Source organism: Callithrix jacchus, chromosome 15, assembly GCF_049354715.1.
Source record: "Callithrix jacchus isolate 240 chromosome 15, calJac240_pri, whole genome shotgun sequence".
In the NCBI taxonomy this organism is placed as follows: Eukaryota; Metazoa; Chordata; class Mammalia; order Primates; family Cebidae; genus Callithrix; species Callithrix jacchus.
In genome coordinates this window covers 83,633,233-83,656,726 of record NC_133516.1, presented here as the reverse complement: position 1 = coordinate 83,656,726, position 23,494 = coordinate 83,633,233, and the positions used below count along the sequence as shown (strand labels likewise).

General features: G+C 36.9%; 2 protein-coding genes across 11 annotated transcripts in view; one reads left to right on the top strand and one right to left on the bottom strand.

Annotated features, from left to right (window-relative positions):
- The window catches only part of B4GALT4 (beta-1,4-galactosyltransferase 4), a 118,185-nt gene that overhangs the window by 13,683 nt on the left and 81,008 nt on the right, over positions 1–23,494 (bottom strand). For 2 of the 3 annotated variants that reach the window (XR_013527616.1, XR_013527619.1), the window contains exon 7: positions 20,837–22,932. The exons of the other annotated variant lie outside the window; for it this stretch is intronic. The gene's annotated coding sequence lies outside the window, so the exon portion shown is untranslated. Of the gene's footprint in view, positions 1–20,836; positions 22,933–23,494 lie in introns of those variants that run through there. 3 annotated transcript variants of the gene reach the window in all.
- TEX55 (testis expressed 55) lies at positions 83–21,582 on the top strand. Of its 8 annotated transcripts, none has more exons than XR_004734225.3 (6): positions 83–1,316; positions 2,209–2,352; positions 5,377–5,436; positions 7,944–8,077; positions 8,192–8,225; positions 21,443–21,582. XR_004734225.3 is itself a non-coding variant. In XM_035274115.3 (4 exons), the coding sequence occupies exons 1-4, from the start codon at positions 108–110 to the stop codon at positions 21,476–21,478; spliced, it is 1,449 nt and encodes a 482-aa protein (XP_035130006.2). In that variant the 5' UTR covers positions 83–107; the 3' UTR covers positions 21,479–21,580. The 8 variants fall into 8 exon arrangements, 3 of the variants coding, with proteins under 3 accessions (XP_035130006.2, XP_035130005.2, XP_078208202.1); XR_004734224.3 differs by having other exon boundaries at positions 5,374–5,436; XR_004734228.3 differs by lacking the exons at positions 7,944–8,077; positions 8,192–8,225 and having other exon boundaries at positions 5,377–5,520; positions 21,443–21,581.

Here is a 23,494-nt window from a genome sequence, read left to right as displayed (position 1 = left end):
AAAGCCTGTTGGAATCCTGTGGCGCTCCTGGAGGATCGCCTAGACGACCCAGCCCAGCCCCACCCACAGCGCCTGGCAACCTAGACCAGTCAAGGACGCAGCAGGAAATGGAAGAGCCTCCACCAGAGGCTCCGGCTAAACCCTTGGAACATGAAATTCCAGCTGCTCCCTCAACTGCTGGACTCACTAATGGCCAGGAAGAAGACGACCAGAAGAGCCAGGCTGAAAGGAAGGCAGATAACGAAAATGCTCACAGAACAGCTGGCCAGACTGCCCTAAGAGTGCCTAGTCAGGCTGAATCCAACATATTTAGCCAAGCTACCAATGGAGTAGCTAAACAAAATGGGCATAGTACACCTGGTACTATGCCTGGCGGCAGAGTATCCAACCCTGCTAATGCTTCTGACCTTAGAGCATATGGTCAGGTTGACCAAACACCGTATGAACAGACTGAAGGCAAGGCATCTAACCAACCTAATAATGTACAGTATGAACAGAGTGATGGCCAGGTGTCTGGCCTGACTGAGGAAAGAACGGCTCAACAGATTGAACGAAGATTACCTAGCCAGGCTGAGAGAAGAACTTCTGAGCAGATTCCCCACAGATTATCCAGCCTATCTGAGGCAAGAACTTCCAGGCAGATTGACAGTGGATCCTCCATACCATCTGACCAAAGACTTTCTGTACAGGTTGACCGCAGAATGTCAGGTAAAGTTGAGAGAAGAACTTCTGTAAAGATTCACCACATATCAGCTGGCCTGGCTGACCAAGGAACTTCTGAGCAGACTGATCTCAGATTGTATGGCCTGGTTGACCACAAAACATCTGTAAAGACTCACCACCAAGTGTATGGCCAAGCCAGTCAAACAGCTGAACACCAGGCTATTGACCAAGCTCATAGTAATGCTGATCAATTTCCAGTTGACAATGCCGACTACAATGAAACTGACCAGAATGACCACTTAGCAGACAGACAAACTAATTACAAAGTCCAACTGTCTTACTATGGAACAGGTGGCCAGTCTGAAGGCAGAATATTTCCCCTGTTAGGCAATGGCAAGGAACACAAAGAGGCTGACTACAGAGTACAATCCTGCAAATTTGAGGATAGCCAAGTAGACCCCAAGTCCAAGCTTTCAGCTGAAATGGAAACTCAACATGCAACCACTATCCCAGCCTGCAACCCAGTTGATGCTAGATTCACCAGTAATTTCCAAGCAAAAGACCAAGCCCCTTTCCAAAGACTCCCCTCCATTTCATCCAAATTGAACTATGTCAGCAGTCAAGAAAAAGCTCAAGCTTTAGTAACCAAATCTGTAAGTTAAATGGGTGTTTGAATCCGACCTGGGAGATCAGAGATCAAGATGGGGCCTCGGGAGTAGAAATAGGGGCAAACGATGGAAGGGCACACGTTGCTTCAAGGATAAAGAATAAACCCACATGTTGTGGTATGTACGACCCATAATTTCAGAAAGGGCATGAGAAGGATGGGAAATAAAAGAGAATTATGTCCTTCTCTCCCACCCAAAGGCCATTCAGGAAGGATTACTAAACCAGGATTCAGGCAACCTGCATTTTAAGTCCTGGTTCTGCAACTAACTCTGTGACACTGTCATTCTCCCTCTCTGGGCTTCTGCCGGGAGAAGGGAATTTGCAGTCAGTTAGACATCCCTGTGAAGGGAAAAGTACTTGAAGTAGATTGGTAAGACCAAGGGTATGGCCCAGGACATGAGGTACATTATATTGCACCTGGAGGCCTGGAGGATTATCCAAGTCTCTCATAAAAATGTGTCTTTTCTCCAACTCCTGATGTTAAGTTCTCATCAACATCAGAAGCACTTGAAGTAGATTGATAATGCCTAGAGTACCACCCCGGACATGAGGTACATTATATTGCACCTGGAGGCCTGGAGGATTATCCAAGTCTCTCATAAAAATGTGTCTTTTCTCCAACTCCTGATGTTAAGTTCTCATCAACATCAGAAGTACTTGAAGTAGATTGATAATGCCTAGAGTACCACCCCAGACATGAGGTACATTATATTGCATGTGGAGGCCTGGAGGATTATCCAAGTCTCTCATAAAAATGTGTCTTTTCTCCAACTCCTGATGTTAAGTTCTCATCAACATCAGATTTCCCTGATAATGACAATTGCTAGGCCCTTCAGGTTTACTGAGGACTCTTTGGTGGGGGGATTTAAATTTCAGGATGAATTTTCAGAAACTGAGCGCAGAAAGAGTTATCGTATATGCAATCAAGCTTTTAGGAGGCTCCCTTCTATAGTGTATGAAGATCCTTATCAAGTTTCACTCCAATACATGGAAAAACACCACATTCTGCAGATATTCCAGGTAAACCTCTCAATTCCTCTTTTTAACTGTAAGTTTTTCAAGAGGGACAAGAAAGGGCATATTCTGCAAAAAGGGATATATTCTAATTGAGAAAACAATAAATGAATTAAAATGTAGTTACCATAAGTAGTAGTAAATGATACATACCAAATGGATGATACCATCATATGAAGCCATTCAGAGGGATTAGAGAGAGATCAGGTAGGTTGGCTGATAGGGAAAAACTTAGCCAAGAGTTAAATTTATAGCCAGTCTAGGAAGGAAGGACAAAATATTATCAATTGAAAAGAAGAGAAAACGGCAATCCAGGCAGAAGTATTATACTGTCACATGCTTAATAATGAGGATATGTTCTGAGAGGTCTGAAACATGCATCATTAGGCGATTTTGTCACTGTATGAACATCAGTGTACTTAACACAAATCTAGATGATATAGCCTACCACACACAGGCTGTATGGCATAGCCTACTGCTCCTGGGCCACAAACCTGTGTTGTACATTCTTATAATGAATACTGTAGGCAATTTTAACACAATGGGAAGTATTTGTGTATCTAAACGTATCTAAACATAGAAAACATACAGTAAAATTTCCATGCGAAAGATAAAAAATGGTACACCTTTATGGAGTACTTAACTATGTATGGAGCTTGCAGGCCTGCAAGTTGCTCTGAGCGAGTCAGTGAGTGAGTGGTGAGTCAGTGTAACGGTCTTGGATGTTACCACACAATACTGTAGACTTTATAAACACTGTACACTTAGGCTACACCAAATTTTTTTTAATTTTTGTTTTTTCAAAAATAACCTTAGCTTACTGTAGCTTTCTTACTTTATAAACTTTAAAAATTTTTTAATCTTCTGTTTTGTAATAACACTTAGCTTAAAATACACATTGTATAGCAATACAAATATTTTTCTTTACATCCTTATTCTATAATCTTGGTTCCATTTTTAATTATTTTTACTTTTATTTTTCTACTATTTAAACATTCTTATGAAAACTAAGACACAAATACACTCATTAGCCTACACCTACACAGGGTGAGGATCATCAGTATCACTATCTTCCGCCTTCCCAACTTGTCCCACTGGAAGGTCTTCAGAGGCAATAACATTCATGGAGCTGCATCTCCTGTGATAACAATGCCTTCTTCTGGAATATTGCCTAAAAAACTTCCCTGCTGGTTTACAGTTAACTTTTTTAAATAGGTAGATGTAGTACTTCCTAAATAAATCACATAGCAAGTACATAAACCAGCAGGATAGTCATCTATTTTCAAGTATGACATACTGTACATACTTCACGTGCTATATTTTTATACGACGGCACCAAAATAGGTTTGTTTACACCAGCATCACTACAAACACATGAGTGATGTTTGCTCTATGATGTTAAGACAGCTACGACGTCACTGGACAATAGAAATGTTTCAGCTCCATTAGAATCTTTAAACACATTCCTATAAGGAACATGACTAAACTTTCAAATGATGACCAATCTCATGACCATCTAAGAATTCACATTTTCAAGAGGGGAAAAGAAATACTTTAAAATTGCTTCTAATTCTTCAAATTACAAATCTCATTGACCTCAGGATGTGGTGCTGGAACTTTATGATATCCCTTGACCTCACAAGAGATTATTGCCTGGTATGTTTATTTTTATGTTAATATTATTTACCCCCATCAATGTACATGAACATATACAACAAAGGTGTAAAACAAGAATGGCTTACCTCAAACGAAAACCTTTATATTGAATTTTTTTTAATTTAAAGTAGAGCATAGAGGAAAGAGCACAGATTTTACAATCTTTTGCAGTTAGGACTGAGCCCAAGACTCAAATCCTAACTTTGCACGTCTCATCTTTGTGATTTGGGAAAAATTACCTAACTTCTGCGAACCTCAGATTCTTCATATAAAATAAGGATAAATGATGTCTACTTCATTAATCCTGGTCTATGCCTTTTCCTTTTTCAAATGTCTTTTTGTTGGAAGAGTACTAATGGCTGGGTTTCTGGCTTTAATTAAGGAACTACTAATTATTAAACTGAAGGCTGAAACCTGTTTAGAGTTTTAATCATTTAAACCTGTTGAGTTTTAATCATTTCATAATTTTCTTCACTTGTGAAGAAAAAACCACTTAGGCATGCAACATTGTTGTAAGAAAAAAATAGTAATCAAATATGTGTTCGACAGAAATAAATATAAAATACATAATGGAATGACGTTGGTGCCTTAAGTAGACCCGAATATTCTATCCTGAAATTTGCCTGATTGTTATGTTCTGCAAATGAGAATTGTGCTTTCTTTATTATAATTTTTAATTTATTCAATAACAACAAAAAACGGAAGTGAATCTAAAGTTTTATATATACTTTTTCATAATATTGCAGTACTGAACATCATTTTTACCATTTAGAATCAAATGCCTCAGAAGCAAGTTTCTATGCAAAATTATGCAATTTTAAATTTTTTATTTAAAACACTTTCCTCTTACTGTTCTTCAAAGCAAATAATTTATTAATTTCTCAATCTAGCAAGATCACAATTCTCAAAACAAAGATTTTTTTCCAAATCTTCTATCTCTTTGATCTTGGAAACTAATAAAAATATTCATTGCTATTTATTGTAAAACTTTAATTCTTCTAAATTTTACCTTAATTTGCCTAACTTTCTTAGTAATAATAAAGTAAGCTGTTACTTTTTAGAAATACATGAATTTATTCAAAATACCATAGTGAGCTGGAAATAGTGGTGTGCACCTATAGTCCTAGCTACTCAGGAGGCTGAGGCAGGAGGATCCCTTGAGCCCAGGAGTTTGAAGCTGCAGTGAACTATGTATGAGCTATGACAGTACCACTGCATTCCACCTTGGGTGACAGAGTGAGACCCCATCTCTGAAAAAACAAAAGCTATGGTATGTGTTAGATTAGCGATAAAGATAACATCAAATATAACCTGACCACATAACTTTTGCTCAGAGCCATAATGTGATGCCTTATGCTCTCTCTCTCTCAGCAGATTACTGAAAACTTAGTCTATGAAAAGCCAGAGGACCCCCTGAATTTTATGCTGTGCCAGGTATAGAATTGGAGAAAAAGAGCAACATTTTTATTCTCTTTATTGTAAAATACAGCACACATACAGCAAAGTGTATAGAACAAAGTATGTACAACTCTGAATTATTATGAAGTAAACATACCTGTAACTACCATTCAAGTTTTTAAAAGATAAATGAAACATGACCGGCATACCAGAAGCCCCCATCCTTTCCCTCACCGTTATTACTTCCCACAAAGGGATTCTTTATGACCTTTATGATAATGATCTTCTCACTTATCTTTAAAATTTTAATCACTAAACCAAAATCATGAAACACTTTTGTTTAGATTTGTCAGCATTTGAACTGTATATAAAGGGAACCATATAGTATGTAATCATTTGTGTCTGGTTTCTTATGCTCAAAATTATGTCATCGGGATTGATCCATACTGTTGTATGTGGCTGTAGTTCATTCATTTTAATTGGCAGGGGTGTCCAATGTTTGGCTCACCTGGGCCGTGTTGGAAGATGAATTGTTTGGGCCCACACATAAAATACACAGACAACGATAACTGATGAAAAAAATGCAAAAAATCTCATAATATTTTAAGAGAGTTTATGAATTTGTGTTGGGCCTATTCAAAGCTGTCCTGGGCTACGTGCAGCCTACAAACTTGAGGTTGGAAAAGCCTGCTGTATAGTATTCATTCTGTAGAATACCATAATTTATTCCACTTTCGATGGGAATTCAGGTGGTTTCCAACTTGGAGCTATTACAGAATTTTTTGCTATAAACTTTCTTGCACATGTCTTTTGGTAATACATTTCTCTTGAGTGCATACCTTGAAGAGTAATTGCTGGATCATAGAGTATGTGTTTACTCAGCTTTAGTAGATTATTTCAAACAATTTCCCAAAGTGATTATACCAATTTACGTTCCCACCAGCACTATGTAAGAGTTCTAGTTGTTCCACATGCTTACCAATGGTTACTACTATCAGTGTTTTTAGCATCAACCATTTCGATAAGTGAATAGTAATATATCATTGCAGTTTCATTTTGCTTTTTCCTGATTACTAAGGCAGTTGCATATCTTTTCATTTGTTTATTGGCCATTTGGAAAGACTTACTTTTCTATTGTATTGTCTGTCTTTTTCTTAATCATTGGTAACAGTTTTCCATATATTCTGGTTAGGACTTTTTTGTTGATTATGCTTGTTGCAGGTGTCTTTTCACTATGTCTTCCCTTTCTTCCTCTTAACTGTATTTTTGCATGAACAGAAATTCTTAATTTTAATGTAGTCAAATTTAACAATCTTCTGTTTTATGATTAGCATTTCCAGTGTCCCATTTTAGAATCTTCTCCTTAGCCCAAGCTCTTAACAGAGTCTGGCTCTGTTGCCCATGTTGGAGTGCAGTGGCACCATCTCGGCTCATTGCAACCTCCACCTCCTGGGTTCAAGCTGTTCTCCTGCCCCCCGAGTAGCTGGGACTACCGGTATGCACCACTATGCCTGGCTAAACTTTTTGTATTTTTAGTAGAGACAGGGTTCAGCATGTTGGTCAAATTCGTCTCAAACTCCTGACCTTAAATGATCCTCCCATCTGGGCCTCTCAAAGTGCTGGGATTATGGGTATGAGCCACCGTGCCCAGTCAACCATAGTTTTCTATATTATCTCATGAAAGTTTCACTGTGGTTGGCCTTTTTAAAGAGTTGGTTTTGTTTGTTTGTTTGTGGTGTTTCACATTTATATCCACATTGGTCTGGAATTGATTTTGTGCAGGGTGTAAGGTGGGGTCAAGTTTCATTTTCTTCCAGTCAGATACTGAGTTGACCAAGCGCCTTTTAGTAAAATCACTATAACTTCCATATTGTTCTACTTGAATTATATAGTATATTTGTCCATCTTTGCTTTAGAACAAGACTGTCTTAGTTGATGTGCGTTACAATGTCTTAATATCTAGTAGAGCAAGTTCTCCCACTTTATTCTTCCTTTAAAGCACCTTAGCTGTTCTTGAACCTGTGTATTTCTATATCAGTTTTTAGACTGACTTGTCAAGTTATAGAAACATAGACATATGCACACACACAAGCATGCAGTGGGATTTTTATTGGGATTGTGTTGAATCTGTAGATCAGTTTAGGGAAGTGTGATAGCTTTAAAATGAGTATTTCCAGTTGGTTATCCTCTCCATTTATTTAGGTCTTCTAAAATTTCTCTTAGTACAGTCATTGTTTCCATAAAATTTACATCTCTTTTAATAAATTTATTCATAGGTGTTTTATATTTTATGCTATTGTAAATAAAATACTTACAATTTTAGTATCTAATTGCTTGTACGAAGTAAAACTAAGCTTTTTGTTAATCTTACATCCAGCAACCTTACTAAACTTATTAATCCCAATAACATATGTGTTTATTCTTTAGGTGTTTCTACAGATATACGTAAATAGTAACAGTTTTACTTTGACCTTTCCAATTCTTTTCCTTTTTTCCTCCTTGTTTTATTGCATGTATTATACATCTTCTCTTTGACTCTTCAGATCCACCTTTCCGTCTTCTCTACCGCAAAAATACTAACTTGGAATTACCAAATCAACAAGCTCTCATTCCTTCTGACTTGCAATTGGGTCAAGCCAATGGGAAACCCTGGAGGATGATTATAAGAAGGAAGCAGGTGAAATCAGGTTTATTCTCCTCAGCTTCTCCCCTATGAGGTTACCTTGACCTGTCTGTCTTAAGCTGTCTCAAAGCATTTTATTTTACATGACTATTTTTTTCTGTATTCCAGCAATGTTCCCTCTCCTTGACCCTTCAACCCTAAAGTAAGTTCAACTGCTACTATCTTTGGATTACTATATTGTTCCATGTGACTTCCTATGCCTAATTCTTTTAAAATAGCCCCTTTATAAATAAACTGTCATTGAATTCTATTATAAGTATGCCATCCATTTCCTGTTGGATTGCTGACTGATACAGTACACTGGTTAGGGATCTCCTTTTTAATTAATGCTGAATAGAAGTAGTTACAGTGGCTCACCTTACTTGCTTTTGTAATTTTCTCAATATATAATAGTTGCACATATTTTTAAGATGCAAGTGATATTTTCATACATATATGTAATATGTAATGATCAAATCAGGATAATTAGGGTATTTACTACCTAAAACATTTACCTTTTTTTCTTTTAGGAACATTATAATTCTTCTCTTCTAGCTATTTTGAAATATACAATAAAATTTTGTTAACTATAATTTTCCTACTTTACTAAAGACTAGAACTTATTCCTTTTAACTATATTTGGTACCCCATAACCAATTTCCCTACATCTTCCCCTCTCCTTTTCCCTTCCTGGCCTCTGGTAACCATGATTCTACTCTCTGCCTCCATGAGATCCGCTTTTTTAGATCTCATATGAATGAAAACATGCGATATTTATCTTTCTGTGCCTGGCTTATTTCACTTAACATAACGACCTCCCATTCCATCCATGTTGCTGCAAATAACAGGACTTCCTTCTTTTTATGTCTGCATAGTGTTCCATTATATATATATGCCACATTTTCTTTATCCATTCATGTGCTGATAGACACTTAGGTTGATTCCATAACTTGGATTTTTCTAATAGTGCTGCAGTAAACATGGAAATGCAGGTATCTCTTCAAAACACTGATTTCCTTTCCTTTGGAAATATAGTTAGCAGTGGGATTGCTGGATTATGTGGTAGTTCTATTTTAGTTTTGTTTAGAAAACTTGATATGTTTCTCATAGTGGTTATACTACTTTACATTTCCACCAACAGTGTGCAGTATTTCTCTTTCTTCATATCCTCAGTAGCACTTAGTTTGTTTGGTGGTTTGATTTTTTTGTTTTTGTTTTTTGGTTTTTGGTCTTTTTGATAATAGCCATTCTAACTGGGGCTAGATGGCATCTCATTATGGTTTTGATTTGCATTTCCCTGATGATTAGTGATGTTGAGCATTTTTCCATGTACATCTCGACCATTTGTATGTCTTATTTGGAGATAGGTGTATTCAAATCTTTTGCTTATTTTAAGTTGTGTTATTTCTTGTTGAGTTATTTGAGTTCCTCTAGTTATTAATCCCTTGTCAGATGAATAGTTTGAAAATATATTTCCCATTTTGTAGGTTGTCTCTTAACTCATTTTGTTTGCTGTGCAGAGAAGCTTTTTTTAAATGAAGCTAGATTATTTGAGATTACTTGATGCAATATCATTTGTCTAGTTTTGCTTTTATTGCCTGTATTTTTGAGGTCTTACTTAAAAAAACTTCATTCAGATCAATGTCCTGTTGCATTTTTCCAATGTTTTCTTCTAGTATTTTCATGGTTTCAGGTTTTACATTTAAGTCTTAATCCATTTTGAGTTGATTTTTGCATATAGTGAAAGATAGGTATCTAGTTTTATTTTTGCATATGGCCATCCAGTTTACCCAGCATGATTTATTAAAGAGTCTATTCTTTCCCCCAATATATGTTACTGGCACAATGGTCAAAAATGAGTTGACTGTAAGTGCAAGGAAATAGTTCTGAGTTGTCCATTCTGTTCTGTTAGTCTGTGTGTCTGTTTTTATGCCAGCACCATGCTGTTTTGGTTATTGTAGCTTTGTCATATAATTTGAAGTCAGCTAGTGTGAGACCTTCTAGTATTCTCTGATGGTTCTTTGTATTTCTGTGGGGTCAGTGGTGGTATCCCCCTTATCATTTCTGATTGTGTTTATTTGAATCTCATCTCTTTTCTTCTTTATTACTCTAACTAGCAGTCTATCTATTGATTTTTTTTTTTTTTTCAAAACACCAGCTCCTGAATTCTCTGAGTGTTTGAAGCCTTTTTTTTATGTCTCTGCCTCTTTTATTTCCACTCTGAGCTTGGAAATTTCTTGTCTTCTGCTAGCTCTGGGGTTTATTTGCTCTTAGTTCTCTAGCTCTTTTAGTTGTGATGTTAGGGTGATAATTTGAAATCTTTCTAGTTTTTTGATATGCCTTTAGTGCTATAAATTTCCCTGTTAACACTGCTTTTGCTGCATCCCAGAGATTCTGGTATGTTGTCTCTTTGTTCTCATTGGTTTCAAATAACTTACTGATCTCTGCCTTAATTTCATTATTTACCTCAAAGTCATTTGGGAGCAGGTTGTTCAATTTCCATGCAGTTGTGTGGTTTTGAGTGGGTTTCCTAATTTTGAGATCTAATTTGATTGGACTGTCGTCTGAGAGACTGTTATGATTTCATTTATTTTTCATTTGCTGAGGAATGTTTTACTTCCAATTATGTAATCAACTTTAGAGTATCATGTGGCACCAAAAAAAATGTATATTCTGCTTTTTGGGGGTGGAGAGTTCTGTGGATATCTACCAGCTCTACTTGGTCCAGAGCTAAGTTCTAGTCCTAAATATTTTTGTTAATCTTCTGTCTCAGTGATCCATCTAATACTGATAGTGGGGTATTAAAGCCTCCCACTATTGTTTTGTGGGGTCTAAGTCTCTTAGTAGGTCTTTAAGAACTTGTTTTATGAATCTGGGTGCCCCTGTATTGGGTGCATATATATTTAGGAGAGTTGGCTCTTCTTGCTAAATCAAACCCTTTACCATTTTGTAATGCCCTTCCTTGTCTTTTTTGTCCTTTGTTGGTTTAAAGTCTATTTTGCCAGAAACTAGAATTGCAACCTCTGCTTTCTTCTGCTTTCCATTTGCTTGGTAAATTTTCCTCCATCCCTTAATTTTGAGGCTGTGTATGTCTTTGTACGTGAGATATCTCTTGAATTCAGCACACCAATGGGTCTTATCTTTTTATCCAGCTTGCCATTCTGTGTCTTTTAATTGGGATATTTAGCCCATTTATATTTAAGGTTAATATTGGTATGTGTGAGGTCCTGTCATCATCATGCTGGCTGGTTAATTTTGCATACTTGTTAATGTAGTTATTTCACAGTGTTGTTGGTCTGTGTACTTCAGTGTGTGTTTATACTGGCTGGTAATAGTTGTTCCTTTCCATGTTTAATGCTTCCTTCAGGGAGCTTTTGCAAGGCACACCTGGTGGTGACAAAAATCCCTCATCATTTGCTTTTTTGAAAAAAAATTTATTTCTTTTTTGCTTATGAAGCTTAGTTTGGCCAGACATGAAATTCTGGGTTGGAAATTCTTTCCTTGAAGAATGCTGAATATTGGCCCCCAATCTCTTCTGGCTTGTAGGGTTTCTGCCAACAGGTCTACTGTTAGTCTAACTGGCTTTGCTTTGTAGATGACCTTGCATTTCTGACTGTCCTTAGCATTTTTCCTTCATTTTGACTTTAGAGAATCTGATGATTGTGTGTCTTGCAGTAGAACTTCTCATGGAGTATCTTACTGGGACTCTCTGGATTTCATGAACTTGAATGTCAGCCTGTCTTGCTAGGTTGGGGATGTTCTCCTGGATAATTTCCTGAAGTGTGTTTTCCAGCTTGGTTTCACTTTCCCTGTCTCTTTCAGGTATTTCAATCAGTTATAGATTTGGTCTTTTTACATAGTCCCATTGTTCTCAAAAGGTTTTGTTCATTGCTTTTCATTCTTTTTTCTCTAATCTTGTCGACATGCCTTATTTCAGCAAGGTAGTCTTCAAGCTCTGATATTCTCTCTCCTGCTTGGGTGATTCAGCTATTGATACTTGTGTTTGCATCATGAAGTTCTCGTGCTGTGTTTTCAACTCCATCAGGACATTTATGTTTCTCTCTAAACTGGTTATTCTAGTTAACAGTTCCTGTAATGTTTTATCATGGTTCTTAGTTTCCTTGCATTGGATTATAACATACTATTTTAAAATTATAGTTTAAGTTCTAGGGTACATGTGAAGATCGTGCAGGTTTGTTACATAGGTATACAGGTACCATGGTGGTTTGCTGCATCCATCCCCCTGTCATCTACATTAGGTGTTTATCCTAATGTTATCCCTTCCCAATCCCCCACCCCCTGCTATCCCTCCCCTGGCCCCACCACCTTCTTTAGTTCCGCAAAGTTTGTTATTACCTACTTTCTGAAACCTACTTCTGTCAATTCTTCTATCTCAGTTTCAGCCCTGCTCTGTGCCCTTGCTGGAGAAGTGTTGTGATCATTTGGAGGAGAAGAGGCATTCTGGCTTTCAGAATTTTCAGTGTTTTTGCATTGGTTTTTCCTCATCTTCATGAATTTATCTACCTTTGATCTTTGAGGCTGATGACTTTTGGATGGGGTTTTTGTGGGGTCTTTTTGTTGATGTTGTTATTGTTTTTAATTTCTGTTTGTTTTTCTTCTAACAGACCCCTTTTCTGCAGGTTTGCTGCAGCTTGCTGGGGCAAACTCCAGACCCTGTTCACCTGCATATCACCAGTGAAGGATGCAGAACAGCAAAGATTACTGCCTGCTTCTTCCTCTGGAAGCTTCATCCCAGAGGGGCACCAACCTGATGCCAGCTGGAACTCCTCTGTATGAAGTATCTGGTGACCCCTGTTGGAAGATCTCACCCAATCAGAAGGCACAGAATCAGAGATCTGCTTAATGAAGCAGTCTGATTGTCCCTTAAGTGGAGCTGGTACACTGTGCTGCTGGAGTCCCCCTCATCCAGATTGCCCAGAAGTTTCCAAAGTGCTAGATCAGTTTACACCTCCTTTCTAATGTGGAATTGTTGTTTTCTTCGTGATTTTTATAGTGTGCTGATTTGAACTTCTTGGAGCTGTGGGTTCCTAGTTTTCATCAAATTTGGAAATTTGTCAGCCACTATTTTTGCAAATATGTTCCTATCTCAGCCCTCCCCCTTTGAGGATTCCACTTATATGCATATTGAGCCATCTGAAGTTGTTCCACAGGTTACTCGATGCTCTGCTCATTTTTTAATCTCCCTCTATAAATATTATTTTGGATACTTTCCACTGCTGTGTCTTTGAGTTTATGAATACTATTTTCTGCAGTGTCTAAAATAATGTTTTTTAAAGTGCTGGTATATTTTTCATAGCATATATTGTAATTTTAATAGTTTTTATGCCTAGATTATTTTGCCTTTTCTAGAGCTTTGGAATCCCTATGTTTTGAACATATGGAATACAGTTATAACTGTTTTAATGTTCTTATGTATTAATTCAAATATCTTTACTAGTTATAGATTGGTTTCAACTTGTCGATGTTCCTCCTCATGATGGATAATATTTTCCTGCTTCTATTTTTCTTTTTTTTTTTTTTTTGAGACGGAGTCTCACCCTGTTGCCAGGCGAGACTGTGGGGCAGTCCCAGCTCACTGCAACCTCCACCTCCCAGATTCAAGCGATTCTCCTGCCTCAGCCTCATAAGTAGTTCGTACTACAGGTGTGTGCCACCATGCCCAGCTAATTTTTTGTATTATTTAGATGGTTTCACCATGTTGGCCAGGATAGTCTCCATCTCTTGACCTCGTGATCCACCCTCCTTGGTCTACCAAAGTGCTGGGATTAAAGGTGTGAGCCACAGGGCCTGGCCTATTTTTTATTCTTAATTGATAAATAATAATTATATATATTTATGAGGTACAGTGTGATGTTTGGATACATTTGGGATTATGAAATCAGGATAATTACATATCCACTATATCACATACTTATTTTTTGTGGTGAGATATTTAAAACAATACATTATTATTAACTATAGTCACCTTGCCATGCAGTAGGACACTAGAACTTGTTTCTCCTATCTAACTGAATCTTTGTACCCTTTGACCATTTTCCTCTTTCCTACCACCTCACCCCCACCAGTCTCCAGTAACCACCATTCTGCTCTCTACTTACTGAGAATGCTGGTTTCCAGCTTCATCCATGTCCCTGCAAAGGACATGAATTCATCTGAAAGAATATACATTTAACATATAAGTGAGATCATGCAATATGTCTTTATGAGCCTAGCATATTTCAGTGGGCATAATGTCCTCTAGATTCATCCACATTGTCACAAATAACAGAATTTTATTGTTTAAAAAGGATTAATTGATTCCACTTTGCATATGTACCACACTTTTTAATTCATTCATCCATTGATGGACAATTAGGTAGTTTCTGTATCTCGGCCACTGTGAATAATATTGGAATGAACAAAGAAGTGCAGACATCTCTTTGACATGCTCACTCCAATTTTCTTGGATGCATACCCAGAAGTGAGATTGGTGAATTATATAGCAACTCTGCTTTTAGTTTCTGAGGAGTTTTCATAATGTTTTTCATAATGGCTGCATTAAATTACATTATTACATCCCCAAGAAGAGTGTGCAAGGGTTTTCTTTACTTACTTCACACCTTGCCAACACTGATTTTTTTTTTTTTTAAGAAATGGTGTCTCACTCACGCAGGTTGAAGTGCAATGATGTGAGCATAGCTCACTGCAGTCTTGAACTTGTGGGCTCAAGCAATTCTCCCACTTCAGCCTTCCAAGTCACTGGTATTGCAGGTGTAAACCACCACACCCAGATCTTTCATCTTTTTGATTAAAAGAGTCTAACAGGGGTAAGGTTATTTGTCATAATTTTAATTTGCATTTGCCTGATAATTAGTCAAGATGAGCATTTTCTCACATATCTGCTGGCAATTTTTATGTCTCATTTTGAGAAATGTCATTGTCATTTTAGGTATTTTGCCAATTTTTAAAATTAGGCTGTTTGTTTCTTGCTTTTTTTTTTTCTTCTGCTAGTTTTGGGTTGGATTTTTTTTCCTAGCTCCTCTGGGTGTGATCTTGGATTATTAATAAGAGATATTTCTAACCTCTTGAAGGTTCAGTACTATCTACTTTCCTCTTAACATTGCTTTAGCTGCATCTCAAAGATTTTGAAAAGTTATGTTTCCATTTTCATTAATTTCAAAGGATTTTTAAAATTCTGACTTACTTTTGTTTTTCATATAAGAGTTTTTTGGGAGTAAATTGTTTATTTTTATGTATTTGTGTAGTTTTCAGAGACCTTCTTAATATTGATTTCTATAGTAATTGCACTGTGGTCTGAGAGTATGCTTGGTATAATTTTAATTTATTTGAAGCGATTACAACTTGCTTTATGACGGAGCATGTGATCAACCTCAGAATATGTTATTTGCATGGATGAAAAAAATGTATACTCTGTGATTGTTGAGCCAAGTATTCTGTATAAGTCTATTAGGTCTAAGTGTCGAGTTTAATTCCAGAATTTTTTTGTTAGTTTTTGGTGTCAATGATCAATCTAACACTGTCCGTGGTGTGTTGATGTCCCCACTATTATTGTGCTACTGTCAAAGTATTTTCATGGGTCAAGAAGAAATTGTTTTATTAATCTGGATGCTTCAGTGTGGGTGTGTATGTATTTAGGATACTTAAATCCTCTTGCCAAATCGAACTCATTATTATTATGTAACGCCCTTTTTTGTTCTTCTGGATTGTTGTTGGTTTAAAGTCTGTGTGATCTGACATAAGAATAGTGACTCCTGCTCTCTTTTGCTTTCCACTTGCATGGTAGATCTTTATCCATCCCTGTACTTTGGGTCTGTGGTGTCATTACATGTGAGATGCATCTCTTGAAGACGGCGAACAGTTGGCTCTTGTCTTTTTAGCCAGTTTGCCACTCTGTGCCTTTTAAGTAAGGCATTTTGACCATTTACATTCAGGGTTAATGTTGATATGTAAGATTTTCATCCTACTCTCATTTTGTTAGCTGACTGTTTTGTAGACTTGATTAATTGCTTTATATTGTTTGTAGACTATGTGTGTTAGTGTGTTTTTATGATTGTATGATTTAATTTTTTGTTTCTCTTTAGAACCTTTAAGGACTTCTTGTAAGTCTGGTCTTGTTGAAACATATTCCCTCAGCATATGTTTGTCTGAGAAGGACTTTATTTCTCCTTCACTTATAAAGCTTAGTTTGGTGGAATATGAAATTCTTGGTTGGAATTTCTTTTCTTTAAGAATGCTGTGCTGAGAGGTGTGCTGCTAGTATGCTTGGGTTTCCCTTGTAGGTTCCTCACCTCTCTCTCTGGCTGCCTTTAAGACTTTTTCTCTTATGTTCATCTTGGTGAATCTGATGATTATGTACCTTGGGGATGGTTGTCTTGTATAGTATCTCACAGGGGTTCTCTATTTTTCTTGAATTTGTATGTCCACCTCTGGTGAGATTGGGGAAACTTTTGTGAACTATATCCTTAACCCTGCTTTCCAAGTTGCTTATTCTCTCTACCTTTTCGCTAAGTAATGCCAGTGAGTCATAGAATTGGTCTCTTTTCATAATCCCGCATTTTTTGAAGGTTTATGCATTTCTTTAATTTTTTTATTTTTGTCTGACTGAATTGATTTGAAAAACTGGTCTTCCATCTCTGATATTCTTTCCTCACCTGGGTCAATTCTGCTTTAATGATACTAACTGTATTATTAATTCTTGAAGTGAATTGTTCAATTCCATAAGCTCAGTTTCATTCTTTCTTAAAATAGCTATTTCATCTTTTAGCTCCTAAAATGGATCATTTTAGTGGACTCCTTGGATTGGGTTGCAACTTTCTGCTCAATCTCAATTATCTTCCTTGTCATCCAGATTCTGAATTCTATGTCTGTCATTTCAGTCATTTCAACCTGGTTTTAAACCATTACTAGATGACTATTCTGTTAATTTGGAGGTAAGGGGTCACTCTGGCTTTTGGAATTACCAGAGATTTTGCATTGATTCTTTCTCATGTGTGAGGGCTAGTGTTCCTTTAACTGATAGAAGTTGAGTATAGTCAGTTGGCTTCATTTCTGGTTGCTTTCAGAGGGCTAATGCTCTGTGCAGGATCTTTGTGGGCTGGATTTTTACCTTAGGTTTTACAGATGCTGTATACTGGCAAAATATTTTTAGTGTTATAATTTGGGCTGAAATTCAGTTGATGGTGCTTAAGAGTAGTAGCCAGCAGATAAGCTCCTAGCCCTCTGCTCTTTTGTATTTTGACACATTCACAGTAGTGCTCTGTAGTAGAGGGGAGAGAGATGACGACTCCCCCTCAACTAGGTTCCCTCCTGGGCTTTGGAGGAGTCCCCACCAATCACTAGCTGTGTACCTGCCTTTCCTTTGTTAGGCTTTGGAGGAGTCCCCACCAATCACTAGCTGTGTACCTGCCTTTCCTTTGTTAGGCTTTGGAGGAGTCCCCACCAATCACTAGCTGTGTACCTGCCTTTCCTGATCTGAGCTGCAGGGTTGCCTCAGACAGGGGCCATAGCTGGCAGTCAGGCCATACCCTTCTATTACTGGCCCTGTGGAGGGAGGCACACCCACTCCCCAATCAGTCTGAGAACCTGGGCATCTCACCTCTTTCACTGTTCTGAGAGTGGGAGCTTCCCCCTTGCTTGAGGGCTGCACAAGCCAGTGAGTCCCACCTAGCTAGGAGCAGCAGGGGTGAATGAAGTCACCTGATCCATTATCCAGGCATTTCCTCAGGGAACACAGAGCTGTGCCCACCCACAGATTTCAGGCAGAGGTGTGACCACTGTGCAGAAGCCCCAGCCAGGGAGTCTTGCATGCCTAGGAGCAGCAGGGTTGGGTGGAGTAGTCTGGCCCATCATCCAGGTGCTTCCTGGGAGAACGTGTAGCTGCACCTACCCACAGAGTTAGGCAGAGGCAGTTCTTCTATGTTGGCAGCCCCAGCTAGCATGTCACACTTGCCTAGGAGCAGCAAGGGTAGGTGGAGTAACCTAACCTGCTGTTTGGGTGCTTCTTGGAGAAACATAAAACTGTGCCTCCTGGCAAAGTTCAGGCAGGTGTGAGACCACTGTGCTGGAAGCTGATACTGAGCCTTACCTGGTGAAGGGGAGTCGAGCAATCTGACTGCTCTCTGGCACTGTGACTGGGGCCTCTCTTGGGGCTATGGCAGCTTGCACCAGGCTGCTCCAGGGCCCAAGGCCAGCGGGTGTCCCTATGGACTTTAGTGTTGCTTCTACAGAAACTCTAAGTGGCTCTCAGTATCAGCCTAGAGGCCCTGGGGGAGTCATGGATGTTCTTCCATTCCCAGGATTGCATAAGTCCCTGTGGGTAGTGTGGATCCCCTGGGGGTTCTCACCCTTTCCCCTTATTGGGGAGCTTCACTTGCCTCTAGGCCAGTCCCAGGTGACTGACTGGATGCTCAGCTTTGCTCTTCTCTGTTCTCTATGTTCTCTCACTCCCTTGATGGATCCCCATGTAGTTTCTTCAGTTTTTTTCACTTTCCATCTGTCTTCTATTTCCTATATTTTCTTTGATTTCCAGTGTATTTTCCTTTACTTGATTGAGCATACTTAGTTATTGTAGCTTTGTAGCTGCTTTAAAGTGCTTGTCTAGGGCCAATATCCAATAGCTTCTAATGGATATTATAATTTCTTCTTCAACTCATGGGTTTGGGGACATTATATTATTTTTATAAATTATTAGATATTGAATTTGTAGATATCTTTTGGTTTCTAAGTCAACTGCACTTTGCTCATAGAACATACTTTTTATAATGTCAAATCTTTGAAATGTGTTTGTTTGATGACACAGCATATGGTTAATAGTTGTGAATAAATTTTTTGAGCTTAAAAAAAGGTTTATTCTGCAATCATAAACACAGTGGCTTTATTGTGCAATCATAAGCACAGTGGCTTATGCCTATAATCCCAGCACTTCCGGAAGCAAAGGTGAGCAGATGACTTGAGGCCAGGAATTCTAGGTCAGCCTGGCCAACATAGCAAAACACTATCTCTACTAAAAATACAAAAATTAGCTGGGCATGATGGAACCCACCTGTAATCACAGATATTTGGGAGGCTGAGGCACTAGAATCACTTGAACCCAGGAGGCAAAGGTTGCAGTGAGCCAAGATTGCACCACCGCACTCTTGCCTGGGTGACAAAGTGAGGCTGTCTTAAAAACAAAGTGCTTGTCTAGTAATTTCAATGCCAGATCATTTAGGAGTTGGCATCTGTTGTCTTTTTCATCTAAAGTAAATTGCATTTTCTGTTTTCTGTAAGTAGAATAATTTTAGACAATCTGGGATATTGTTAATATTATATTGTGTAGACTGAGTTTAGTGATATTCTTCTGATGAATGTTGATTTTTTTAATGGCAGTTAATATGATTAGATTCAAACTGCAAGTTCTCTCTTGCTTCACGTAATTGACAGGGTATAGCTCAAATCAATTCACATTACTTTGAGTCCTTTCTATGAGTACATGTTTTAGGGGTCAGCCTGAAGTTCATATACAATATTGAGGAATCTTTTTTTCCTTTCTGAATTCTCCCTCACTCTTCAGAATCTGGTCATATTTGGCCAGGCTACCTTCCCTGATTCTTCCATCCAGAAAGACAGCATGATTTCTTATCAGAGTTTTAGGCATTCTTGCACTGCCACAGCTGTCTATGGCTGTGACTACTATTGGGTTAATGTGGAAAAAAATGAAGAACTCATTTTGGTCACTTCATCCAAGTTTAGACTTTGCTTTAAAATTGATCTGTGTTTAGTCTCCAGAGCCTTCTGGAAGTTATGTTTTGGTTTGGTTTGATTTTGTGTTCATTTGTTGGTAGTGGGTGGGGTGGGTGCTGTATTTTGTCCACTGTTTACAGCCGTTATTTGCAGGAGTCATTTTTTAAGTGCCTTTTCCTATATTTAGAAAGTAGAATCTCCTGGTTAAAAAATAATATATGTTTTTAAAGCTTTAGTACATAAATTTAAACATGTAGTATTTTCATTTAATTTAGTTCTAAATAGTTTCTAATGGATATTATAATTTCTTCAACTCAGGGGTTTGGGGACATTATATTATTTTTATAAATCATTAGATATTGAATTTGTAGATATCTTTTGGTTTCTAAGTCAATTGCACTTTGCTCATAGAACATACTTTGTATAATGTCAAATCTTTGAAATGTGTTTGTTTTATGACACAGCATATGGTTAATAGTTGTGAATAAATTTTTTGAGCTTAAAAAAAGGTTTATTCTGCAATCATTGGCTAGTATTCTGAGTGTATCCATTAAGTCAGGCTTACTAAACATGTTTAAGTCTTCTAATATGATTGTGAATTTGTCTGTCTCCTATAGTTCAGTCAGTTTTTGCTGTGTATATGTGCTTGGGGTTATATTATTAAGTGCATATGAATTTATAATTCTTATATATTTCTGATAAATTGAACTTTTTATTACAAAGGGTATATCATGAACTCTGACCACTTGGTTCAACATTATTGTGGCTATACCAGATTTATTTTTGCTAATAGATAAATGGTATTATATTTTTCTATCCTTATTTCTTTTAACTTTTCTCTGTTCTTAGGTTTTAGATATGTTTTTTTACAAATAGCATATAGTTGAGGTTTTGCTTTTTTATAATTCGTATTCAAATCTGGCAAGTTTTTAACCATTTACAAATAATACAATGAAAGATACATTTGAGGTTAAATCTCTTGTTTTCGCTATGTGCTATTTGTCCTACTTGTTATATTTCTCTTTCTTTACATTTTGTCTTCTTTTATCATTCCGTTTTTCCCTCTATTGACTTAGAGGTTATCAACTATTTTATTGTTATTGTCGTTTCTTATTGGGGGAATTTTTTTTAATTAGTAGACTTTATTTGTTAGAGCAGTTTTAAATTTATAGAAAAATTGGACAGAAAGAATAGTTTCCATATATCTTCTTACCCTTCCCTCATTCCCCACCGCTAATTTCTCTTATTATTAACATTTGCATTAGTGTGGTACACCTGTTACAAATTGGTGAGCCAGTATTGATATATTATTATTAACTAAAGTCCATAGTTTACATTAGGGTTCTTTCTTTGTGTTATACATTCTATGGGTTTTGGCAAATATGTATGACATGGATCTACTGTGACAGTATTATACAGAATGTGGTCACTGCTCTAATAATCCTCATAATATTTTATAATGGTTCCCATAGAGGTTATAACATATATTCTTGATGTATCAAAGTACAAGTTATTTGCACCAGCTCAATTAAGAACTTCTGTATTTTAAATCTCTACATATTTTAGCCTCACAAAATATGATAATTCCAAGTAAACCAAAAATTTCAAGGGGAAAAAATTGTTTTTCATTCTCCCTAGGTGCAGGAAATGATGAAAAACAGAGACAAAATGTGAAATCTACAAAGAATGAGCCTCTCTTCAGGATCGTTTACAATCATGTGTCAATACTCTGTTCTGTTTTCCATCTGAAAAACAATGGTTTTGAATAGACATTGATGGTGACTCTACCTGAATATGATCTTAATTTGTAAGTAAAAATCTATGGGATATCTATGTAAAATTTATATAACAATTGCAGATATCTCTGAATAATCACACAAAAACATACACATTATACTTATGCATACATTGGTATTTCAATACACATTCTCTGAAATCCTTGAACAATAAGTTCACAAATCACAACTAGCACTTTATATGTACTTCTTATAAAGCATACAAACCTGTCTCCAAGCTATTTACAAAATATCTAATCAGAAAATGTGTGAAAAAGAATTTATAACAGCATTTTTTCTCTTAATGAAAGATTAATGTTGCAATATTTCTTCTTTTATTTTGCTGTTTCTTCTTTAACTTTGTTTGTTATACTCTGCCATTAGTGGGTATGATTCTAATCTTTTCCTATGGTTAGCTCACTTCTGATTTTTAACCTACAGCAAAACTCAAGCATGTTGTACTGCTCTGTACACACCTGTGGGTGAGGCAGAATGTCACTTTCTCATTACCTTTATCCCCTAAAGAGTATCTATATCATGTGGAATGTATAACCAGTTCAACTGGTATTTTAATGGAAAAAGCCTTAACTTGGTCTATCTGGTATGAGGGTGTCTGCCCAAAGATCGTAACTGAGATGATCATCTGATACTACTTTTGTGATATGAACTTTCCATTTAATTTCTGTTTGAATATTACAGGAGACTTGATTTTTTATATTATTCAGTTGATGCATTGGTATAATTATATGGTTGAATTACAATAAATTAAGCTTCTGTTTGAACAATTCACACACAAGTTCCACTTTTTTATATCTTTCATTTCTTATAATTATGTAAAAATTACTTTATAATTTCAAAGTTTTCTTGTATTTTTTTTCAGTTGTCCACAAAGTGTACATGTGGTCAAACTCAACAAATTTTCTCATTCAAACAGATAAGTAGCTCTGTTGACCGTGGGCTGGAAAAACTAGGTGAAGCTGATAAACTTGCATAAACCTATGGGAAAAGTTTGAGTTATACAACTATGGTCATACGAATTAGATGACTGAATAAAATCATCCAAAGATAAATGGACCAATAATATTATTAGTGATCAAAAACTCAAATGTTTATCAACAACATATGAAATTAATGATTAAATTTCATTCACTGGTTTTCAATCCTAAGACCAGATAATTTTGACATGTTTCTTAAAGCAGAACACTTGAGACTCACCACACCAGCTACTTCAGCCTTTCCTGTTGGCTTTCTGGGATGCCTTTCACAACTGTCATTTTTGACCTTTCAGAATGAGGCAATGGATCAGAGGGATGGGCTCTGTATGGTACAGTGAACCTGTCTAAAGATGTTTGTCTAGGAAGAAAAGGGAGAAAATGAAGATGAAGCTTCATATGCAATGACTCAGGCTCTCTGCTGAAAGAACTACCTAATATGGAAGATCAATCAGCTAAAAGTATATTCGGTTCTTAGTCCCTAAGTGAAAGGAAGTAGTCCCAGCCCGGGAGTAAACACTGAAGTATCTGGGTGGAACTAACTGTCAAGCAGAAGAGAAACAGGAGTCTCAGAATTGGCCCTTTTGGAGTAAAACTGACAGAAGATATGGATGAGTATGTCAAATATAAAAGGGAAATAAATGTTTCAGTGTCAGAATAACCAGAGATCAAAATACATGACCTCCCTTGAAGAAATCCTTAAAGAAGCTTATGAAAAATAGGTTATTTATATAGATATGAGGTACGAGTGTTTCAAGCATTGTTAGAGATGTTTATAACAACACTTATAACAATAATGGGCATTGTTAGCCCTGATTATTTTAGTAATATTTTTATCAACAGTAATATTGGATTTTACTTGAGCAATTCTGATTGCTTTCCCTCAAATCATTCCCCAGCTACCCTGATTTTCTCACAGTAAT